General features: G+C 43.5%; 1 protein-coding gene across 7 annotated transcripts in view; it reads left to right on the top strand.

The window, feature by feature from the left end:
• The first annotated feature begins 231 nt into the window (after nt 1-231).
• LOC309400796 (SH2B adapter protein 1-like) overlaps nt 232-16,971 on the top strand; it is an 84,269-nt gene continuing 67,529 nt past the window's right edge. For 4 of the 7 annotated variants that reach the window (XM_081969482.1, XM_081969477.1, XM_081969480.1 and 1 more), the window contains exons 1-6: nt 1,064-1,216; nt 3,404-3,444; nt 3,686-4,614; nt 4,741-4,842; nt 6,037-6,128; nt 7,358-7,464. In XM_081969482.1, the coding sequence (XP_081825608.1) occupies nt 3,426-3,444; nt 3,686-4,614; nt 4,741-4,842; nt 6,037-6,128; nt 7,358-7,464 (1,249 nt within the window). In that variant the 5' untranslated portion in view covers nt 1,064-1,216; nt 3,404-3,425. Of the gene's footprint in view, nt 547-1,062; nt 1,217-3,403; nt 3,445-3,685; nt 4,615-4,740; nt 4,843-6,036; nt 6,129-7,357; nt 7,465-16,971 lie in introns of those variants that run through there. The other 3 variants (XM_081969481.1, XM_081969479.1, XM_081969478.1) reach the window with 3 other exon arrangements.

Genomic DNA, 16,971 nt, shown 5'->3' with positions numbered 1-16,971 from the left:
CATGACCACCCAGCCATGCCCACCCTGTTGCAGAAAATGACAGGCTTAGACTTCTCAGGATACAGGAAAAGTTTATTTGGCAGCCAGGTTCAGAAAGCAAGCACATAGCTAGCATTGGAAATTCTGAACAATCTTTATTATCGAAGCACGCATTCTTATACATTCTCAAAGACAGTGTAACACGGAAACACTTAACTCATTTCTTATTGGTTACCTTGGGGAAAAAGCCCTATAAGGAGATGGGGGTCTTACTTCTCCTTTTGTTACAGGTAAGGGCTACGTTTCATTAACGAACTTTATTTGAACCTTGTGGTTTTGGACTTTTGACATAGGGACTTTTACTGGAACATGTTGTGGTTGAGGGCTGATGACATTTCCCTGTCCCTTTAAGCAAGTTTCCAACTGTTCCTTTTATGCCACGTCTTCATTCTTATATTTTTAATCCATATTTTATTCTTTAACCCAGTCAGTCATTAGGGCAGAGAACCGGTTGTTAAATTATTTGAATCCCAGCACTGGACTACCTGTACCTGTCACGACCAAACAGTGACTAATCGGCTATAACTGGAGGCATGAATCATAAGTGGGACGGGAAAAAAATATAGATGGCAGGGTTTGGAACGCCAAACACATTTTTAGTGTGGAAATTCATCTAGCCATCTAGGTTGACAGAAGGCTTTCCTTAGAGAAAGCACTCTGTATATGCACAAAAGTCGCATACAAGCACTTCCAACCTTGGCATAAGAACAACCCCGTTGAATGGCGTGGGGTTTACAGTACTTCCTAGTTACCATTCGGAGAATTGCGAAAGGCGAGGAGTTCCGCGTGCTTTTCGCAATTCCCCAAATGGTAACTGCCGTTGCCCGAACAACCGAAGCGTCCCTTGAGCAGTCGTTAAACTATGTCACGGCCCGCCATGGTAACGACTTGGACGCAACGTCCAACGGAGGAGAGCTACGTTACAGAATCTCTGAATTTCCCGTGACCCTTCTAGCCGGGTACATTTACTCTCTATGGGTAAAGCTCGTTGTTTACATCCCTTCGGCTTTTCTTCCTCCGAGTTGATGACGAAGACGGAAGTGAAAACAGGAAAACTATTATTGACAGAAACTGCAAAAAAAACAAACCCGGAAGCGGAAATGCTGCAAGAAAGCCAGGGATGGAGAGAGGGGGACAGGCAAACCCTTTCTCCTGGAAGGAACCCAAGGCCGGGGTGGTGAGTGGCAGTTGCGCCCAACCGAACCGAGGCCCCTTTTCCCGCTCGCGCGGAGACCTTTCCCCCTCCATTCGGCTCCCCTGTCCGCCCTTGAGAATGACTCGTCTTCTGTCCCCGCCCCTCCATCGAGTGCGATGTCTCGGGTTGCTGGGTCCAAGATCTGGAGGTGGGGTGGTGGTGGTGCCTTTTACTTCACAGTCTAGCTCAAGGTACGATTGTGGGGCTAGTCAATCAAGCGGCTCTTTGCTTCCCATCAACGGCGCTCAAAAGGTCGCGCGGGCAACTTCTGAAGAGTGCAGCAGCATGTCGCCAAGCGGGGCTTTTCCCGTCAGCAGGAGCGTGGCGAGAAAGGAGCCACGTCATGTGAATCTGTTCACTCCGATGCAGGAGGTCCTTAAGGCGTGTAACGCCCTGTCTTTGAAATGCATGTGACAAGCAATTAAAGCGTTTCCAGTCTGCACATAATTGCTTGCAGATAAGCTGGTTCCGCTCCAATATCTTTAGCTAGTAGTGTTGCTCCCTCTATCATTTTTTGCTTTAGTGCCTAAACCACAGAAAGTACAGCATCTCAGAGCTTTTGCTTTTCATGCAAAAAAAAAAATCCTATATTTAATGGCATTTCCAGGTCCTTGGTTGCATGCCTAAAAGATACAGCTACAGCAAATTTTCACTATTTTCCATGTAGGTAGGACCATCCCACAACATTTATCTTGTTCTTCATTAGATACATGTTTTCCTACTTATGCTGATCCCACGTTCAAAGAAATGCACATTTCAAGGAAGGTTCGGTATCTTTGCTGAATTGAATAGTATTCACTCTCAGTTTAAAAATCAAAGGTCTAGAGCCGTGATGGCGAACCTATGGCACGTGTGCCCAAAGTGGCACGTGAACCCACGTCCGTGCTGGCACACCCTTGCCTGTTTGTCTTCTGGCTTTCTGGCATGCATGCAGTCGTGATGATCAGCTGTCCTTCTCGCACGCAGCAGTGCCGAAAACCACTGTGTGAATGCACGCCGGCCAGCTGATTGTTGGGTGTGCATGCGTGTTAGAACCCAGAAGTTTGGCTTTTCCAGAGTGTGGTCTGTTTGCGCGTGTGGCAGTGCCGAAAACCAGCCTGCGCATGTGTGCCGGCCAGCTGATCGTCAGGCACACATGAGCACTAGAACATGGAAGTTTGGCTTTTCCGGAGCGTGGCCTTGATGAGTGTGCACACGTACAATGTTTCCGCTCTACCTTTTCGGCACTTGGTGCTGAAAAGATTCGCCATCACTGATCTAGAGAATAGGTTATAAAATAGTTCTGGTACTATTTGAATATAATACATTATTCTAGTCCCACCTTAGCCATGAAAGCTGACCCGGTAACTTGGGGCCATCAGCCCAACCTACCTTACAGGGTTGCTGTTGGGGAAAATAGTAGGAAGGAGTTTTAGGTAAGTTTGTTGCTTTGAGTTATCTATTAAAAATAATAATGATGGTATGAAAATAAAGTGACCTAGGCTTTTCCTAAGGGATAACAGAGATATGTATGTTCTCTTTTGTGAGACCAAAAAATTTGGACTAGTCTCAAATTTAAAGAACAAGGGAAGACTGAATTGCATAATTATACAAATAGCTTTTGAGAGTTAGCTGTACTGTGGAAAGACTTAGGTTCTTGCATGAAACCTTTACAGATTATGTTTTACCAAATGAGTTGATAGTTGATGATACAGTTCCTTTTTTGAGGTTTTGACATTTTGGAAATGCAAATATGTTATTGGTTTGAAAAGACATGCTTAGACTGAAAACTCCCTCCATGTAAAACATTAAAAGTTTTTCCCTTGATATGCGGGTGTTCTGTGTAAAAATGATTTCAAGCATGGGAAATACTATAGTAAGAACTGTACTACATATGTTCATGAGGTAGGCATAATCTTTTGCTTTATCTATTTTAGGGGATGGTTGACTGAATCTTAAATTTGTTAGAAATATCATTTCAACAGATGTATTTCAATTTGCCAAAGAAGTACAACTTTCAGTATGCATTCTTTATCAAAAATATAGTGTCTTGCAAATTAAGATCACCATATAATGTACTTGGTCCAAGCATTCTTTGGAAATCTCAAAATCCAGCAAGGGATTGTTCATCTAATGGAAACTTGCCAATGTACTGCAGTTTATATTTTACCTATCTTTGTTTTCCCCGAGACCGTATTAATTATACAGAAATATGGTGGTTCAGTCTGATGGTAAGATTTATCACACCATTGTGACCTAATCATCCCCACATCCATACAATAAATATGGGGTGATACTTGGCTTACTGATTCAGTCTGAGAATTTATTTTATCCAAAAAATGTTTAGCTTTGCTTTCACTAAGGAATAGTGCTTATTTTTAGCTAGCCCAATTATCTAGTTAGCATTGCTTCTGCTACCCCAAAATGTGCAAGCTCTAGCTTATAATAAATCTTCTGTTTGTCCCTCTTCAGGTCACAAAACCACTAATACTAATAGCAACCCAATCCTGGCACTGGATGTATTGTTACCTAGCCCCACCTGGGCGGTCATGAACGGAAGCGCAGTGCCATTATCACCAGTTGGGGGAGGAATGGTGGGGGAACCCACCTCTCTCCCCTCCTTGGGTTGGCGGGAATTCTGCGAAGTCCACGCTCGTGCTGTTGCAGTTGATTTTGCCCGTCGTTTCCAGACCTTCCTTGGTGAGAACCCTCAGTTTGCCACCCCAGGAGCCGAAGCTGCTTTCTCACACCGCTTTGCAGAGCACTTCCTAGAACATTTTGAGGCTGAGGTGAGCCGGGCTTACACCAGTGACTCGCCACCTTGCTGTGACATTGCCCCTTTCACTGGTGGTTCTTCTGCACAGCACCTCTCTGAGACCTGCAGTGACTCCTTGGTGGCTTCCCCTGTTGAACCTCCATTGGGCCCACCCTCTGGCCTCTCTAGCAGCCAGTCCTGCAGTTCTGAAGATGTTTCTGCTGTGGCAGCCATTACCGCTACGAAGCCAAAGCTGAAGAAGCGCTTTTCTTTGCGCAGTGTTAGCCTCAGTGTCCGAGGTAGTGTACGTGGCATTCTACAGTGGAAGACCTCGGCTGAACCATCCTCTGGTGATAGAAACGGGACACCCACTGGAGCCAACAATAATCCCAATTCTTCGGTGGGTGGTGACTCAGAGCGTTGGACTCACCGTTTTGAACGTCTTCGGCTCAACAAAGCCTCCCCAGCCACTCTCCGAGTCGAACTGGCTGGTGTGCGCCGTGAAGGCCTACTGAACTACATTGTGGCTGATGATGGGTCAGGAGGGAGCAGTAGGACACACTGGCAGAAATGCCGCCTTCTCCTGCGCAAAGCAGGGAAGGGAGAAGGGGAGGGTTACCTGTTGGAGTTCTACATCCCACCAAAGGTGAGTGATGAGTCATTGTGTTCAGACAAGAGAAAAGTCATGGGGAAAAGTCAAAAGCTTGGTGTTCCTAATTTAGGCCTTGAGAATAATGTTCTAACAGTCTTTTTTTTCTACCCCAACCATCAGGCAACAAAGCCACGGGTCTGCATTGCTTGTTCCTGTGTAATGGATGTGCGGACAACAACTCCACTGGAGATGCCAGACAAAGAGAACACCTTTATGCTGAAGGTCAGAAAAAGATTGATGGGGTACAGTTCAGATTTGGTAATAATTGAAACATTAGTATTGATGTACACTATATTGCCAAAAGTATTCGCTCACAACTGCTTCTGATTATGTGGATGGGTGAGTGAATACTTTTGGCAATATAGTGTATCTCTAGCCAAGGGATGCATAGAACTGAATTTCCTCTTCTGTTCGTTGAATCAGAATCCATCACTAACCTCTGGCTGGAGTTTCTTTTTAGCAGTTGTCTGCTTCTTGCCTGTTGCATTTTCATAAGAGAAAAAAGTTTTTTATTTTTAATTTTTCTACAAACCTATCGTTGTGTGAACAGTGTGGAACCAGAGTTACATTTTAGTACAAATAAAACAATACTCTTCATATTTAACACAATTAACAATCTTATAAACTTTTAGTAGTAATACACATATTTTGTTGAATTATAATCTTTCCTTAATTATTCCATATTTCAGTATAGTATGTTTTATGCCAATCTCCATATTCTTGATATTATTCCTTTTACTACAGATAAAATACCAGTAATCATATTTGATATGTTTAACAGACTTATATAATTCTAATAGTAATACACAGATTTATATTGAATTCTAATCTTCCCTTATTACCCTTTCTAATTTTTAATTATGCCACTGTTATATTGAAAAAATATCCCCTTTCTAATCACATTTTAAAACAAATAAAACAATGTTCATCTTAGTTATATTTGACAAGTTATATAATTCTAATAATAATAATACACGTGCTTTGGATTAAGTCCTTGGATTTGAATTGTGCTTATGTGCATGCAAGATTCTTGAATTTTTATTTATTACATTTTTTTGCCACCTGTCTCCCCTGCAAAGTGACTCTGGGTGGTTTGTAAGGTATAAAACAAGTAAAAATAATTAACATATTAAAACATTAAAACTACAGAGATTGAAATATTATTAAAAGCTGTACTAAAGTCAAAACAGAGAGAGCTAAGAAATGTATGGTATGGGGATCAGGTCTTCATTCAATTCATTTCAATTGAATGTTTTTCAATTTTGGATATCATGTTTGCAATAAACTTCATAATATCAGCTGAGGTTGGGGTCTACCCTCACTGATACAAGTTCATCATTTCAGAGGGAAACCGGGCTTTAGAATAGAACCCATCCTATAGTGTTGTATATTTATTATTTTTCTCTTTCCTCCAAGCTGTCAAGTTCCTTGGAGTACATCCTTGAGACTGTTGACTCACTGCAGATGCGATCATGGTTGACTGACATTCAGGAATGCATGGGCCTGGGGTAAGTTTCCTTAAGCATCAAGAAAGGCCACAGCTCAGTGGTGGAATACATAGTATACATAGTATACATAGAATACATAGTTTAAAGTCCCAGATTCAGTCAACAAGTAAAGAGAGAAGAGTTATATAACAGAAACTTGATGGGGAACTGAGACTTTTCCTCTGTAGAGTTGCTGGTTCTATATAATAGACCAGGTGTGGAAAATGTGTAACTGTTCAGATGTTTAGACAACAGCTCTATCATCTCTCATTATTGGCAATGCTGGCTTGGTCTTTTCTGCACAGACCGGGGATATAATAACAAACAATATGACTCATTACCCAGTTTTATATAAAGCAGGTTTTTCATGAGAGCTTGTAGAAGGAAAATTAAGATAAGAGAGAGAACAGATATGCAGGTATTAACAATAATGTTCTTAATATACCTTAATTGAACAGTGGTATAATCCTGAGGTTTGGATGGCTGTGGAACAGGTACATGATACTCCTTTAAACAAGCAATCAGAGAAGAGCTCCAGGTTATTTTGGCTTTTTGCTTCCAACAGTAGAAGCTAATGTCTCTGGAAAACTCACAAATGGGGTTTAATAGTGTAGGAAACATGTTGTGTGGCAAGTGCTGTGTGGTGGCAAAAATCAAAAGTTGTCTGGTGGCCCCTTTTCTAACACCTATTACAGGTAGTCCTCTACTTACAACAGTTCATTTAGTGACTGTTCAAAGTTACAACGGCACTTTAAAAAGTGACTTGACCATTTTTCACACTTACAACTATTGCAGCATCCCCATGGTCACATGATCAAAATTCAGATGCAAGGTTCATATCTATGATAGTTGCAGTGTCCCAGGGTCATGTGATCAGCTTTTGCTACCTTCTGACAAGCAAAGTCAATGGGGAATACAGATTCACTTAACCATGTGACTAACTTAACAAATGCAATGATTCATTTAACAGTTGTGGCAAGAAAAGTCATAAAATGGGGCAAACTCACTTAACAAAAGTTTTACTTAGCAACATAAACTTTGGGCTCAATTGTGGTCGTAACTTGAGGACTACCTGTATTAAAAGGCATAAGAATTTGTGAGCTTCAGCTCACTTATCAGGTGCATAGAGTGGCTTGATTGATACAACAAGAGTTAGAACCTTTATTTGCTGTGGCCAACATCAAATGGTTAGATACAGTATATGTGGTCTTGGACTATGGAAATATTGCTAATGATACTTGTCTCCACAGAGAAAGCACTGATAGCCTGGAGCAGCCATGCATGAACCACTCAGATAGCATGCCCAGCAGGGAACTTCCCATGGTGCCGAGTGAGAGCAATGGACAGCTCAGCCAAGGTGTGTATTTGGCACAATGTATACCCCACTGTTATGCCTTCTTGCTCTCTTGGTACGGACAAAGAGGCTTTCCAATGATGACTTTGTGTGCAGGTAGTCTGTTTGTATTAGAACATGCTGTACAATGCTTCTCCCAAGGATGACATTCTCTGAAAAGCTCTACCATGCTACATCTTAACCAGCAGGCATAAAAGTACTACTATATATACTAAAGAGCTGTTGTGGCACAGTGGTTAGAATGCAGTACTGCAGGCTACTTCTGCTGAATTCCGATTATATTTGTGTATAAGTCCATCTGCAGATAAGCTGATCTTCAATTTTTTAACCAATATACATGAAAAATGGTGTCAGGCATGCGGTATTCCCCAGACTTTCTGGTAACTCAACAATAAAGTCCATTGATAGCTCTTTCTATGGGGCCCCAGGACGGGTAACACTTTGGAGGAGACCCTGGGGCTTCCCCGGTGGTCTTTTTGCAGCCGCACAGATGGGACAACTGGTTATGTAGGACTCAATGTCTTTTTTCAATGAAGGCCACCAAAATTGCCTCTTAATCAGATGCAAAGTCTTTACAAATCCAAAATGGCCTGCCATTCTCGAATCGTGGGCCTGTTGAAGTACGACAGGTTTCAGGTCAGCCGGAACATACAGTTTAGCTCCTACCCATGCCAGTCCATCTTTCATGGTGCATTCATCAGAATGTTCCTTGAACCAGTCATCGGATTCAAGGCCGTCTTTGAGTTTGTTCAGTAGGTCCGTAGTTACATCCAAGTCTACTGGGCCTTGGCTCCTAGTAATCATTGGGGCAGCAATATTTCTAGCTGGGATGACCGGATGAACCATGCTCAGTTTAGAGCTGTTGTACTGGGGAAGCCTGGACAAGGTATCAGCCATAAAGTTCTTCCCCCCCGGGATGTATTTCAGGGTAAAATTGAACAGGTTGAAGTGTTGTGCCCAACGCACTTGTTTAGGTGACAGTTTTAGCGGGGTCTTCAACACTTCTAAATTTTTATGATCAGTCCATACTTCAAAAGGGTGTTTCACCCTCTCCAGGAAATGTTGCCATGTCATCAAAGCCCATCTAACAGCAAAAGCTTCCTTCTCCCATATGGCCCATCTCCTTTCTGTCTCTGTAAGCTTATGTGAGGTTAAGCACACGGTTGCAATTTACCGTCAGCGTTTGTTTGAAGTAATACCGCCCCCACCGCCACGTCACTGGCATCAGCCTGTACCACGAATGGCGCATCCATATCGGTGTTTCAAAACTGGCTCTACTGCAAAGAGTCGCTTTAATTTATTTAAAGTGGCTTGACACTCCATAGTCCAGTTCAAAGGCTCCCTGGCCTAGGTTTTGCTTCTCCTTTAGATTTTAGAAGATTTGTAATGGGCAGAGCGATGTTAGCGAACGAAGGAATAAATTGACGATAAAAATTTGCAAATCCCAGAAAACTTTGCAATTGCTTGCGGGTGCGAGGAGGCGCCCAATCAGTAACGGCCTGGACTTTTGCCGGGTCCATCTTGATGCCTTTGTGGGAGATATGGTATCCCAGGTAATTGATCTGATGAAATTCACATTTAGACAATTTCGCATAAAGTTCAGCGGCTCGGAGTTTCTTGAGGACCAAAGTCACGTGTTCCTCACGTGTTTCCGTGTAGATAAGGATGTCGTCGAGATAGACCAGTGGTTCCCAAAATTTTTCAGTCCACCACCCCCTTGGTGCTACAAACTGATCCTCAGTGCCCCCCACCCAGTGGTGGAATTCAATTTTTTTTACTACCGGTTCTGTGGGCGTGGCTTGGTGGGTGTGGCTGGGGGGGGTCATGTGACTGGCTGGTTTGCATGACGAAAGGAAGATAGTAACAGTAAAATTCAAAACTGCAACAATTTATTGCACATTTATTCAAAATCCAATTTAAAAACCTTTTTAGTTAATGTTAATTCAACAAAATTGTTGAACATGATCCAGTGATACCAGGTTTTCAAAGTCTGATAGTCATTTATCAAGAACCTTAGTAACTAGTAACTTAGTAAACTCAGTAAAATTTAGTAACTACTTCACTGTTCAGTAAATTCTTAATGTGATGGATGGGCTTGATGAAGTGATACCAGTTTCCCAATGTCTGGTTTTAAGTCACTTAGCAGGAGTCTTAAATCACCACGTTCAGTAATCTGGAGTCGATTTCTTTGCTTGGAGAGAAGTTGGATGACCACACTGAAGCCACGTTCCACTAAATATGATGTTGGAAATGCAACAAGGAGCTTCTTAACCACTGTCCATAGTGCAGGATAGCGATCAAAAATTTCTCTCTGTAACCAAAACTCTTGGTACGATTTCTTAAACTTTGGCTTCAGCTCAATGTCATTTTGCAGCTCTATGAGTTGTTCCTCCACTACCCCATCTTCCTCAGTATCTGAAAATGGATTTATTACCTAATCTGGAATTTCCATCAAAAGAAGATCCTGATATCACTCAGACATCTAAGTCTTAGAATGTCAGAGAAACAACTTTAGCTGGATAGTCACATCCCTGCAATAACATCATTGTAATTTTCACTTTCATTAATTTCCACAATATCAACACTAGCTTTGCTACTAACCCCTTCCAAACCATCTGCATAGTCTTTAAGATTTGGTGGTCTAAATATCAAAAACGGTTGACTCACATCACACATCTAAGCAAAACTGAAGTACAGTCTATTTTTCCTTTAAAAAAAATATCTCAATTTTAAGATTTGTATTACTGTTTTTATCCAGTTCCCATCCAAAAATGGCAAGAAACTCTGGTGTCATTTTTTTAAGCAACCATGGACAGATAATTGCTCATACTTGCCTTAATATTATTGGCCAAGTTTCTTATTGGCTATGCTAACCAAGAGGTGCTCTGGTCATTGTTAACCCTGCTGCAAAATTTATGTGTGCACATATCCACACATACAAAGGCATACAATATAATCTTATCTCCTTCAGATTGCCAATTATTTTGCACGACACAAACATTCTGCCTTTAAATGCTTATGTGGTTTCAATGGCTAAACTTCTGCTCGCCGAACCAACTATTCAAAACCAGTAATTCCGCAAGGAGAGAGGATGGGAATGGGGATATTTCAAAAACTAAACACATATCCTAAAAGAAAATCCACCCGCGACCAGCATTGAGTTGAGCTTTTATAAACTTAGAATAAATGAGCTGGAAGGGACCTTGGAGGTCTTCTGGTCCAGCCCCCTGCTCAAGCAGGAGAACCTATACCAGAGGTCTTCAAACTTGGCAACTTTAAGACTTGTGGACTTCAACTCCCAGAATTCTCCAGACAGCTATGGACTTCAACTCCCAGCTATGCTGGCTGGAGAATTGTGGGAGTTGAAGTCCACAAGTCTTAAAGTTGCCAAGTTTGGGGACTCCTGACCTATACTATAGTAGTATATACATATAGTATACTATACCTATATCAAATAAAGCTCCCGTGAGTTTAACAACACCCGTATTTCCAAGGCTAGAAACGGAAGATTGCAATGCGAGCGAGCTCCTGCTGGTAATCCAAACCTCCCTAACCAAAATCCACACCACCAAAAGGGAGCGACCGCACTTCTGGTCATCACCCCCTCCCCCCAGTTACTTTTACCCAGCAGCGTCTCCATGCAAAGGAAAAGGATGGCACGAAATATGTGATTGTTTTTTAAACCAGTGGCAAAGAGCTCTCTCGCAAGCTCAACTAGAATTCGATTGGTGGGGGTTTTTCCCCCCTAACAACACCGTGCACGATCTCCCCACCCACTTACTGTTTTTTAAAAAAAACCTTTTCACGAACCAAGCCGGTCGGTTAAGACGCTGGCGGTGTTGGGGGGCGGACGATTGAAGCGGCGCTCGCCCCTCTCCTGGGAGGAAGGCAGTGATTGGAGGGGAGGGTGGTGACGTTGCTTAAAGGGAAACCTGCAGCTATTTCCAGGTTTGTTTGGGTAATTTTGTCCTTCTGCCCGTGCTGATGGGCTTTAAACAGTCCATCTTCTGCTCGGCAAGTTTCTCCTTTCCATCTGAGAATTAGCTAAGGGGAAGCTACCAACCTAGGGGCGATGCCCTCTGCAGCCAACACAATACATGATCTTTTTTTCCTCGCCCTCTTAGCGCCCCCCCTGCCACCCCCCCATTGCCTCTTTTTTTTTTTTTTAAACAAAGTTTTATTGGTTTTTTTAATATTTTACAAAGGGAAAAGGTAGGGGATAGGTTACAAATTTTGGCAACTGCAGTGTGCGGTAGGTGCGCTCCCCCTCCATACTCATAGTAAACATTTGCACATAATTCATTATTAGATAGTAACATAATAACATATAGTCAGCATATAAGTTCAGTTAATAATTTTGAACAGTTTATGTCAGGTGGATTTTCTTACTCATTTTTGTGATCTGAGCTTTCTCAATGTTGCCCCATCTCCCCCCGCCGACAGAGCTCCGGCCCCTCCCGTGTCCTGTGTATCTGGTGGAAGATCGTCAGGTTTTTCTAGGAGTAGTTTGTTTTTTTCCATAAAGGCCTGTGCCTCTATGGATGTATTAATTCTAACTCTTGTCTCCTCCCAGAATATTAGCATACCTTCAGGCATCAACCATCTAAACCACACCCCCTTCTGGTATACAATAATACAATAGTAGAGTTGGAAGGGACCTTGGAGGTCTTCTAGTCCAACCCCCTGCCTAGGCAGGAAACCCTATACCGTTCCAGACAAATGGCTATCCAACATCTTCTTAAAGACTTTATAGTTTATTCGCTAATTGCGAATAGTTTTTTCTTTTTTCTCTTACTTTCTTGGGGATCTGTTTCAGAATGGTTATCTCCTTGTCTTTGTATGTCAGGGCTTGCCCCCGTTGTGTGCTCAGAATTTCATCTCTTGTGCTTTTTCTAAGGAATTTAATGTGTACCTCCCTGGGAACATTGTGTGTCCTAGCATAAGCTGAATTCACTCGATATACCAGGTCTATTTCCCACCCCATCTGTTGCTTCTCTTTCTGGATGTAGTCAGCCAAAATGTTTGTCATGATGTCCCTTATATTTTCATCATCTGTCTGTATCACATTTTGAAATCTAAGATAAAAGGACATTCTCTCAAACTCTATTTTCATCTGCTGGGAGTCAAGTTCTTTGTTTCCCTTCTGCATCCCTTCCATCCCTTCCCTCATCTCCGCCGCCCCACCCTCCAAGAGGTCCAATCTCTGTGAGTTCTTATTAATTTTGGCCTGGTTCTCTTTAATTTCTTCTTTCATCTCCTGCAGTTGTTTCTTTATTTCCTCTTGTCCCTGTATAATTTGCTGAAACATTTGTTGAAAGTCCATCTCCAGAGATTTGGGTTGCATCAAAGCTGTTATTTTTGATTGTGTACTAGGACTGGAGGTTGCAGATGTCGGGGCAGAGGCAGCAAAGCCAGGCTTTCCAGGAGGTGGTTTTTTAGGTGGCATTCTTTATACCATAAAGAGTTCAGTCAGTATAGAGAGTGGTCAATCAGAAAGGCAAGGCAGCTTTACTTTACTTTTACTTTACTTTTATTTGCGCTTCTAGACCGCCCCCTCTCCCAAAAGGGACTCGTGGCGGTGTACAGTTCATACAAGAAATACAACATATGAATAATTAAATAATTAAAGAGTTAAAATTGTTAAATAGATAGATAGATATGGAGGAGGTTAAAAAGAAGGTTAAAAAGAACTGTACAATTGAGTAAAGTATCTAAATATAGTCTTAAAAACCCCTAAAAATATCCCATAAATTAAATTTAAAAACAGTTCCCCTAAAATACCAGTTAAAAAATATGTCTGCCAGGAGGTAGCAATTATGAATGTGCCAGGCCAGCTAATCGGAACAGGTGAGTCTTCAATTTTTGTCGGAAGGAGCGGAAGTTGGTGGTGGTTCTAATGTCGGGGGGAGGTCATTCCAGAGGGTTGGGCCCATCACAGAGAAGGCCCTACTCCTTGGCGTCGCCCGTTGGCATTGCCTAGTGGACGGCACCAGGAGAAGTCCCTCCCTGTGAGAGCGAATTGGCTGCAGGGATGTGTGTGGCAGGATGCGATCCCGCAAGTAACTAGGTCCTGTGCCATGGAGCGCTTTAAAGATGGTAATCAAAACCTTGAAACGCACCCGAAAAACCACAGGCAGCCAGTGCAGCTCGCGCAGGAGAGGTGTTACGTGGGAGTACCTAGTACTCCCCATGACAGCCCGCGCGGCTGCGTTCTGGACTAGCTGCAGTCTTCGGGCGCATCCCAAGGGAAGCCCCATGTAGAGAGCTAAGAGAGTCCAAGAGACAGAAGGTCCAGGCAGAAGAGAATTTTGTTTCCACTGGCCCTGGTAATAGAGCAAAACTTCCACTCCAGGGAGTTCAAAGAACAGCAATCCACAAGAGACTTATCTGAGCAGCACGGAGACAAAGACCGGAAGCCTGAAGTTTCAAAGGTGGAGTCAGATTTCACATTTCATAAAGACAACGGAGGTGTGCCATCTTGCCCTGCCAGCTTCGGGTTTGGAGGCAACAAATAAAGTTTTCAAAGTTCAATGTTCATAGTTTCCAGATCATCATTGTTTTAGGGCTTAAGTCTGAAAATTCACTTAATTCACTTAATAGGAGCGTGACCTCATTGGTTGGCTCTCCCCCTCCTCCTCCTTTCCCTGGGGCAAAGAGCTAAATCGTTTCCAGCTGCCTGTCCGAGGGGGGGGAATTCCCCCTCCCTCCAGCCGCGCCTCTCCGATTCACGTCGAAAGATTTAAACAGCTGACTTTTTTTTCGTTAGAGTTGTTAGGGTTGTTAAAGGGAATGGAGAAAGTTCACGCCCCACCGCACAGCAGCCGCATCCTTCTAGTTTCTTTTTCTCGGATCGGCATCGTAGCGAAGACGCCGGAGCGTCTCCCCATCGTGCTCCCCGGTGCCTGGAGTGAGGCGGGGGACCTCCCGCTGGCCGCCGCCGATCCAGGGATCCCCCGCGGTGCCGCCCCTTCGGCAGGACGCCTCTACGGGGCGTCCTGTGCCCCCCAAGGAGTGGGAAGCCCACCAGGGAAGCGGGGGGCGAGCAAAGCTTGCTCGCCGCCGTCGGCCGCCGGAACCGGAACCCCCCCATTGCCTCTTAGCGCCCCCCTAAGTCACCCCACCGCCCCCCAGAGGGCGGCCCACTTTGGGAACCACTGAGATAGACTAACACGCCCTTGTACAGGTGCTCATGCAAAACTTCATTTATTAATTGCATAAAAACTGCTGGCGCCTCCTGCAGACCAAACGGGAGTACCCTGAACCAATGTTCCCTCTAATTTTTTTTCAGTGTGTGCGGAAAAGTATAGTGTTTGAGCAGCACATTTTCATGCCTAAGCACCTGAATTTTTTTCACAGATGTTTCACAGAGCAATTGATTTATAGGATCCGAATTGGAATGGAGAAAAATGGTTGCGTGCGTTTGTGTGTATGTGTGTGTGTGTTTGAGTGAGCGAGGGATCCGGTAAGGGAACTGCACCTATTTAGAAAAGAAGGTAAATTATTGCAAACATGATCAGTCGAAGATAAGTATGAGGGGACCACTTCCGGCAGCCGAAGGCGATGGACGCCTGTGTCCGCCTTCTCGCTGCTTCGGTGGGCTCCCCTGAATCCTAGGGGAGTACAGGGTGCCTTGGAGTGGCGCCCTGCCGTAGGGCGGCTTGCTGGGACCCCCTGGAACGGCGGTGGCCGCGGGGGGGTCTCCAGCTTTTCCCCAGGAGCCGTGGAGCGTAGGGAGCGTGCGGAATGCCAACGCGCGCTTCGCCGAGCGCAGCCAGGAAGGAAGCGATTAATTTGAATGCCACAGCTGAAGCGCGATGAGGTGGGGGCTCTCCCCGGGTCTTTTACAGTTTAATACCTTATTGACTGACTTGCAGTTTTTTCTTGAACTTTGTTTCAACCAGTGGAGGAGTCAAAATTGGAGGGGGGAGGGAGTTTCCACCCCCCTCGGAAAAGCGGCACTTGGAAAATCTCTCCCTCGTAAGGGAGAGAGAAAAAGTTTTTTAAAAAAGTTTAAAATACTTTCACTTCCCTTAATTAATGGGGGGAAAAAAACCTTTTTTCCCCCCTCTTTTGACTACAACTGTGAGAGAAAGGATGGTTGAACTGATTCTTCTCTAACTATGCATGGGAACTCCGAGCTTCATGATGGGTCCGAAAAAACTACCACCTGGAAAGGCCTCATTGGCCCGACATCTTCTACGTCCAGCCCCATTGCCCACCAGTCACAACTGGGATCTTTTTTACAGCCTAAAGCCCCTGAAGAAAGTTCAAAGGACTTGTCTACTCAGCAGATGCTTCAGGCCCTCTTAAAGGGACAGGACGAAATGAAAAAACAGCTGCAGGACTTAAATGACCAGCTCAGAGAGACACAACAAAAAACTACACAGAATGAGCAGAGGATAGGTGTACTGGAGGAGGGTGCGGCTGGGATGAGAAGCGACCTGGAGGCAGCCCAAAGGGGGAACGCAGAATTTGAGAATCCTGTGATAAAAACAGAATTTGAAAGGATGTCTTTTTTTCTTAGGTTTCAAAACTTACCAGAAGTCGAAAATGAAGATCTTAAAGAGATCATGACCACAATGTTAGCAGAATATATTAATAGAGATAAACAACAGCTTGGGTGGGATATTGACCTGATTTATAGGATTAATTCAGCTTATGCAAGAACACGTAATGTTCCAAGGGAAGTTCATGTTAAATTTCTTAGAAAAACCACAAGAGATGAGGTTCTAGGAGCTCAAAGGGGAGGACCATTAAAATATAAGGACAAAGAAATAATCATTCTTAAGCAGATCCCAAAGAAAGTAAGAGATAAGAGAAGGGAATATTCCTCCTTAGCAAAAAAATTATACAATAACGGGATTTGGTTTAAGTGGCTTTTACCAGAAGGTATGTTGATTTTTTGGGAGAGCAGTAGAATCAGAATTAATACAGTTGCGGAAGCAGAGGCTTTTATGAAAAAACACACTGCTCTCTTAGGTGACATGGGGGATGCTACACAAGAAACAAAACAGGGAGGGGCTGAGGCTCTGCCAGTGGACGAGGGGGAGGATGCGACAACAAGAAGACTCAGGTCACAAAAGTGAATTGAAACACCATTTCAAATGTTGTTACAATGTACTCTTAAGGAAGTGACAAAAGTAAAATGATTGAAACGTACTGACGATTTTGTGTTAAACATAAAACTGCTAATATCTATCTAAATGTTCATAGTCCTTTATTTTTCCTTTTTGTAAAAGTTGCAAGACCCGGGGGGGCTTCTCCCCCCCCACCCCGCACGATGTAGCTGTCAAAATGTTCCATAACTTCTTAACCCCTTTTCCTTGTAAAACTTTTAAAATCAATAAAAAATTTAAAAAAAAGAAGAAGATAAGTATGAGGGCAGGTTGGGCGGTAGAGGGGAAGGGGGAGAGAGAAAGTGGTAAAAGAGTGGGAGAGAGGAAGAGAGGAAGAGAGGAAGAAAAAAGAGGGAAGAGAGACAGAAAGAGACAGAGAAGGAGAGAGAAAGTG

Source organism: Natrix helvetica, assembly GCF_964273705.1.
Source record: "Natrix helvetica genome assembly, chromosome: W".
In the NCBI taxonomy this organism is placed as follows: Eukaryota; Metazoa; Chordata; class Lepidosauria; order Squamata; family Natricidae; genus Natrix; species Natrix helvetica.
This window is presented reverse-complemented; position numbering and strand designations above follow the sequence as displayed.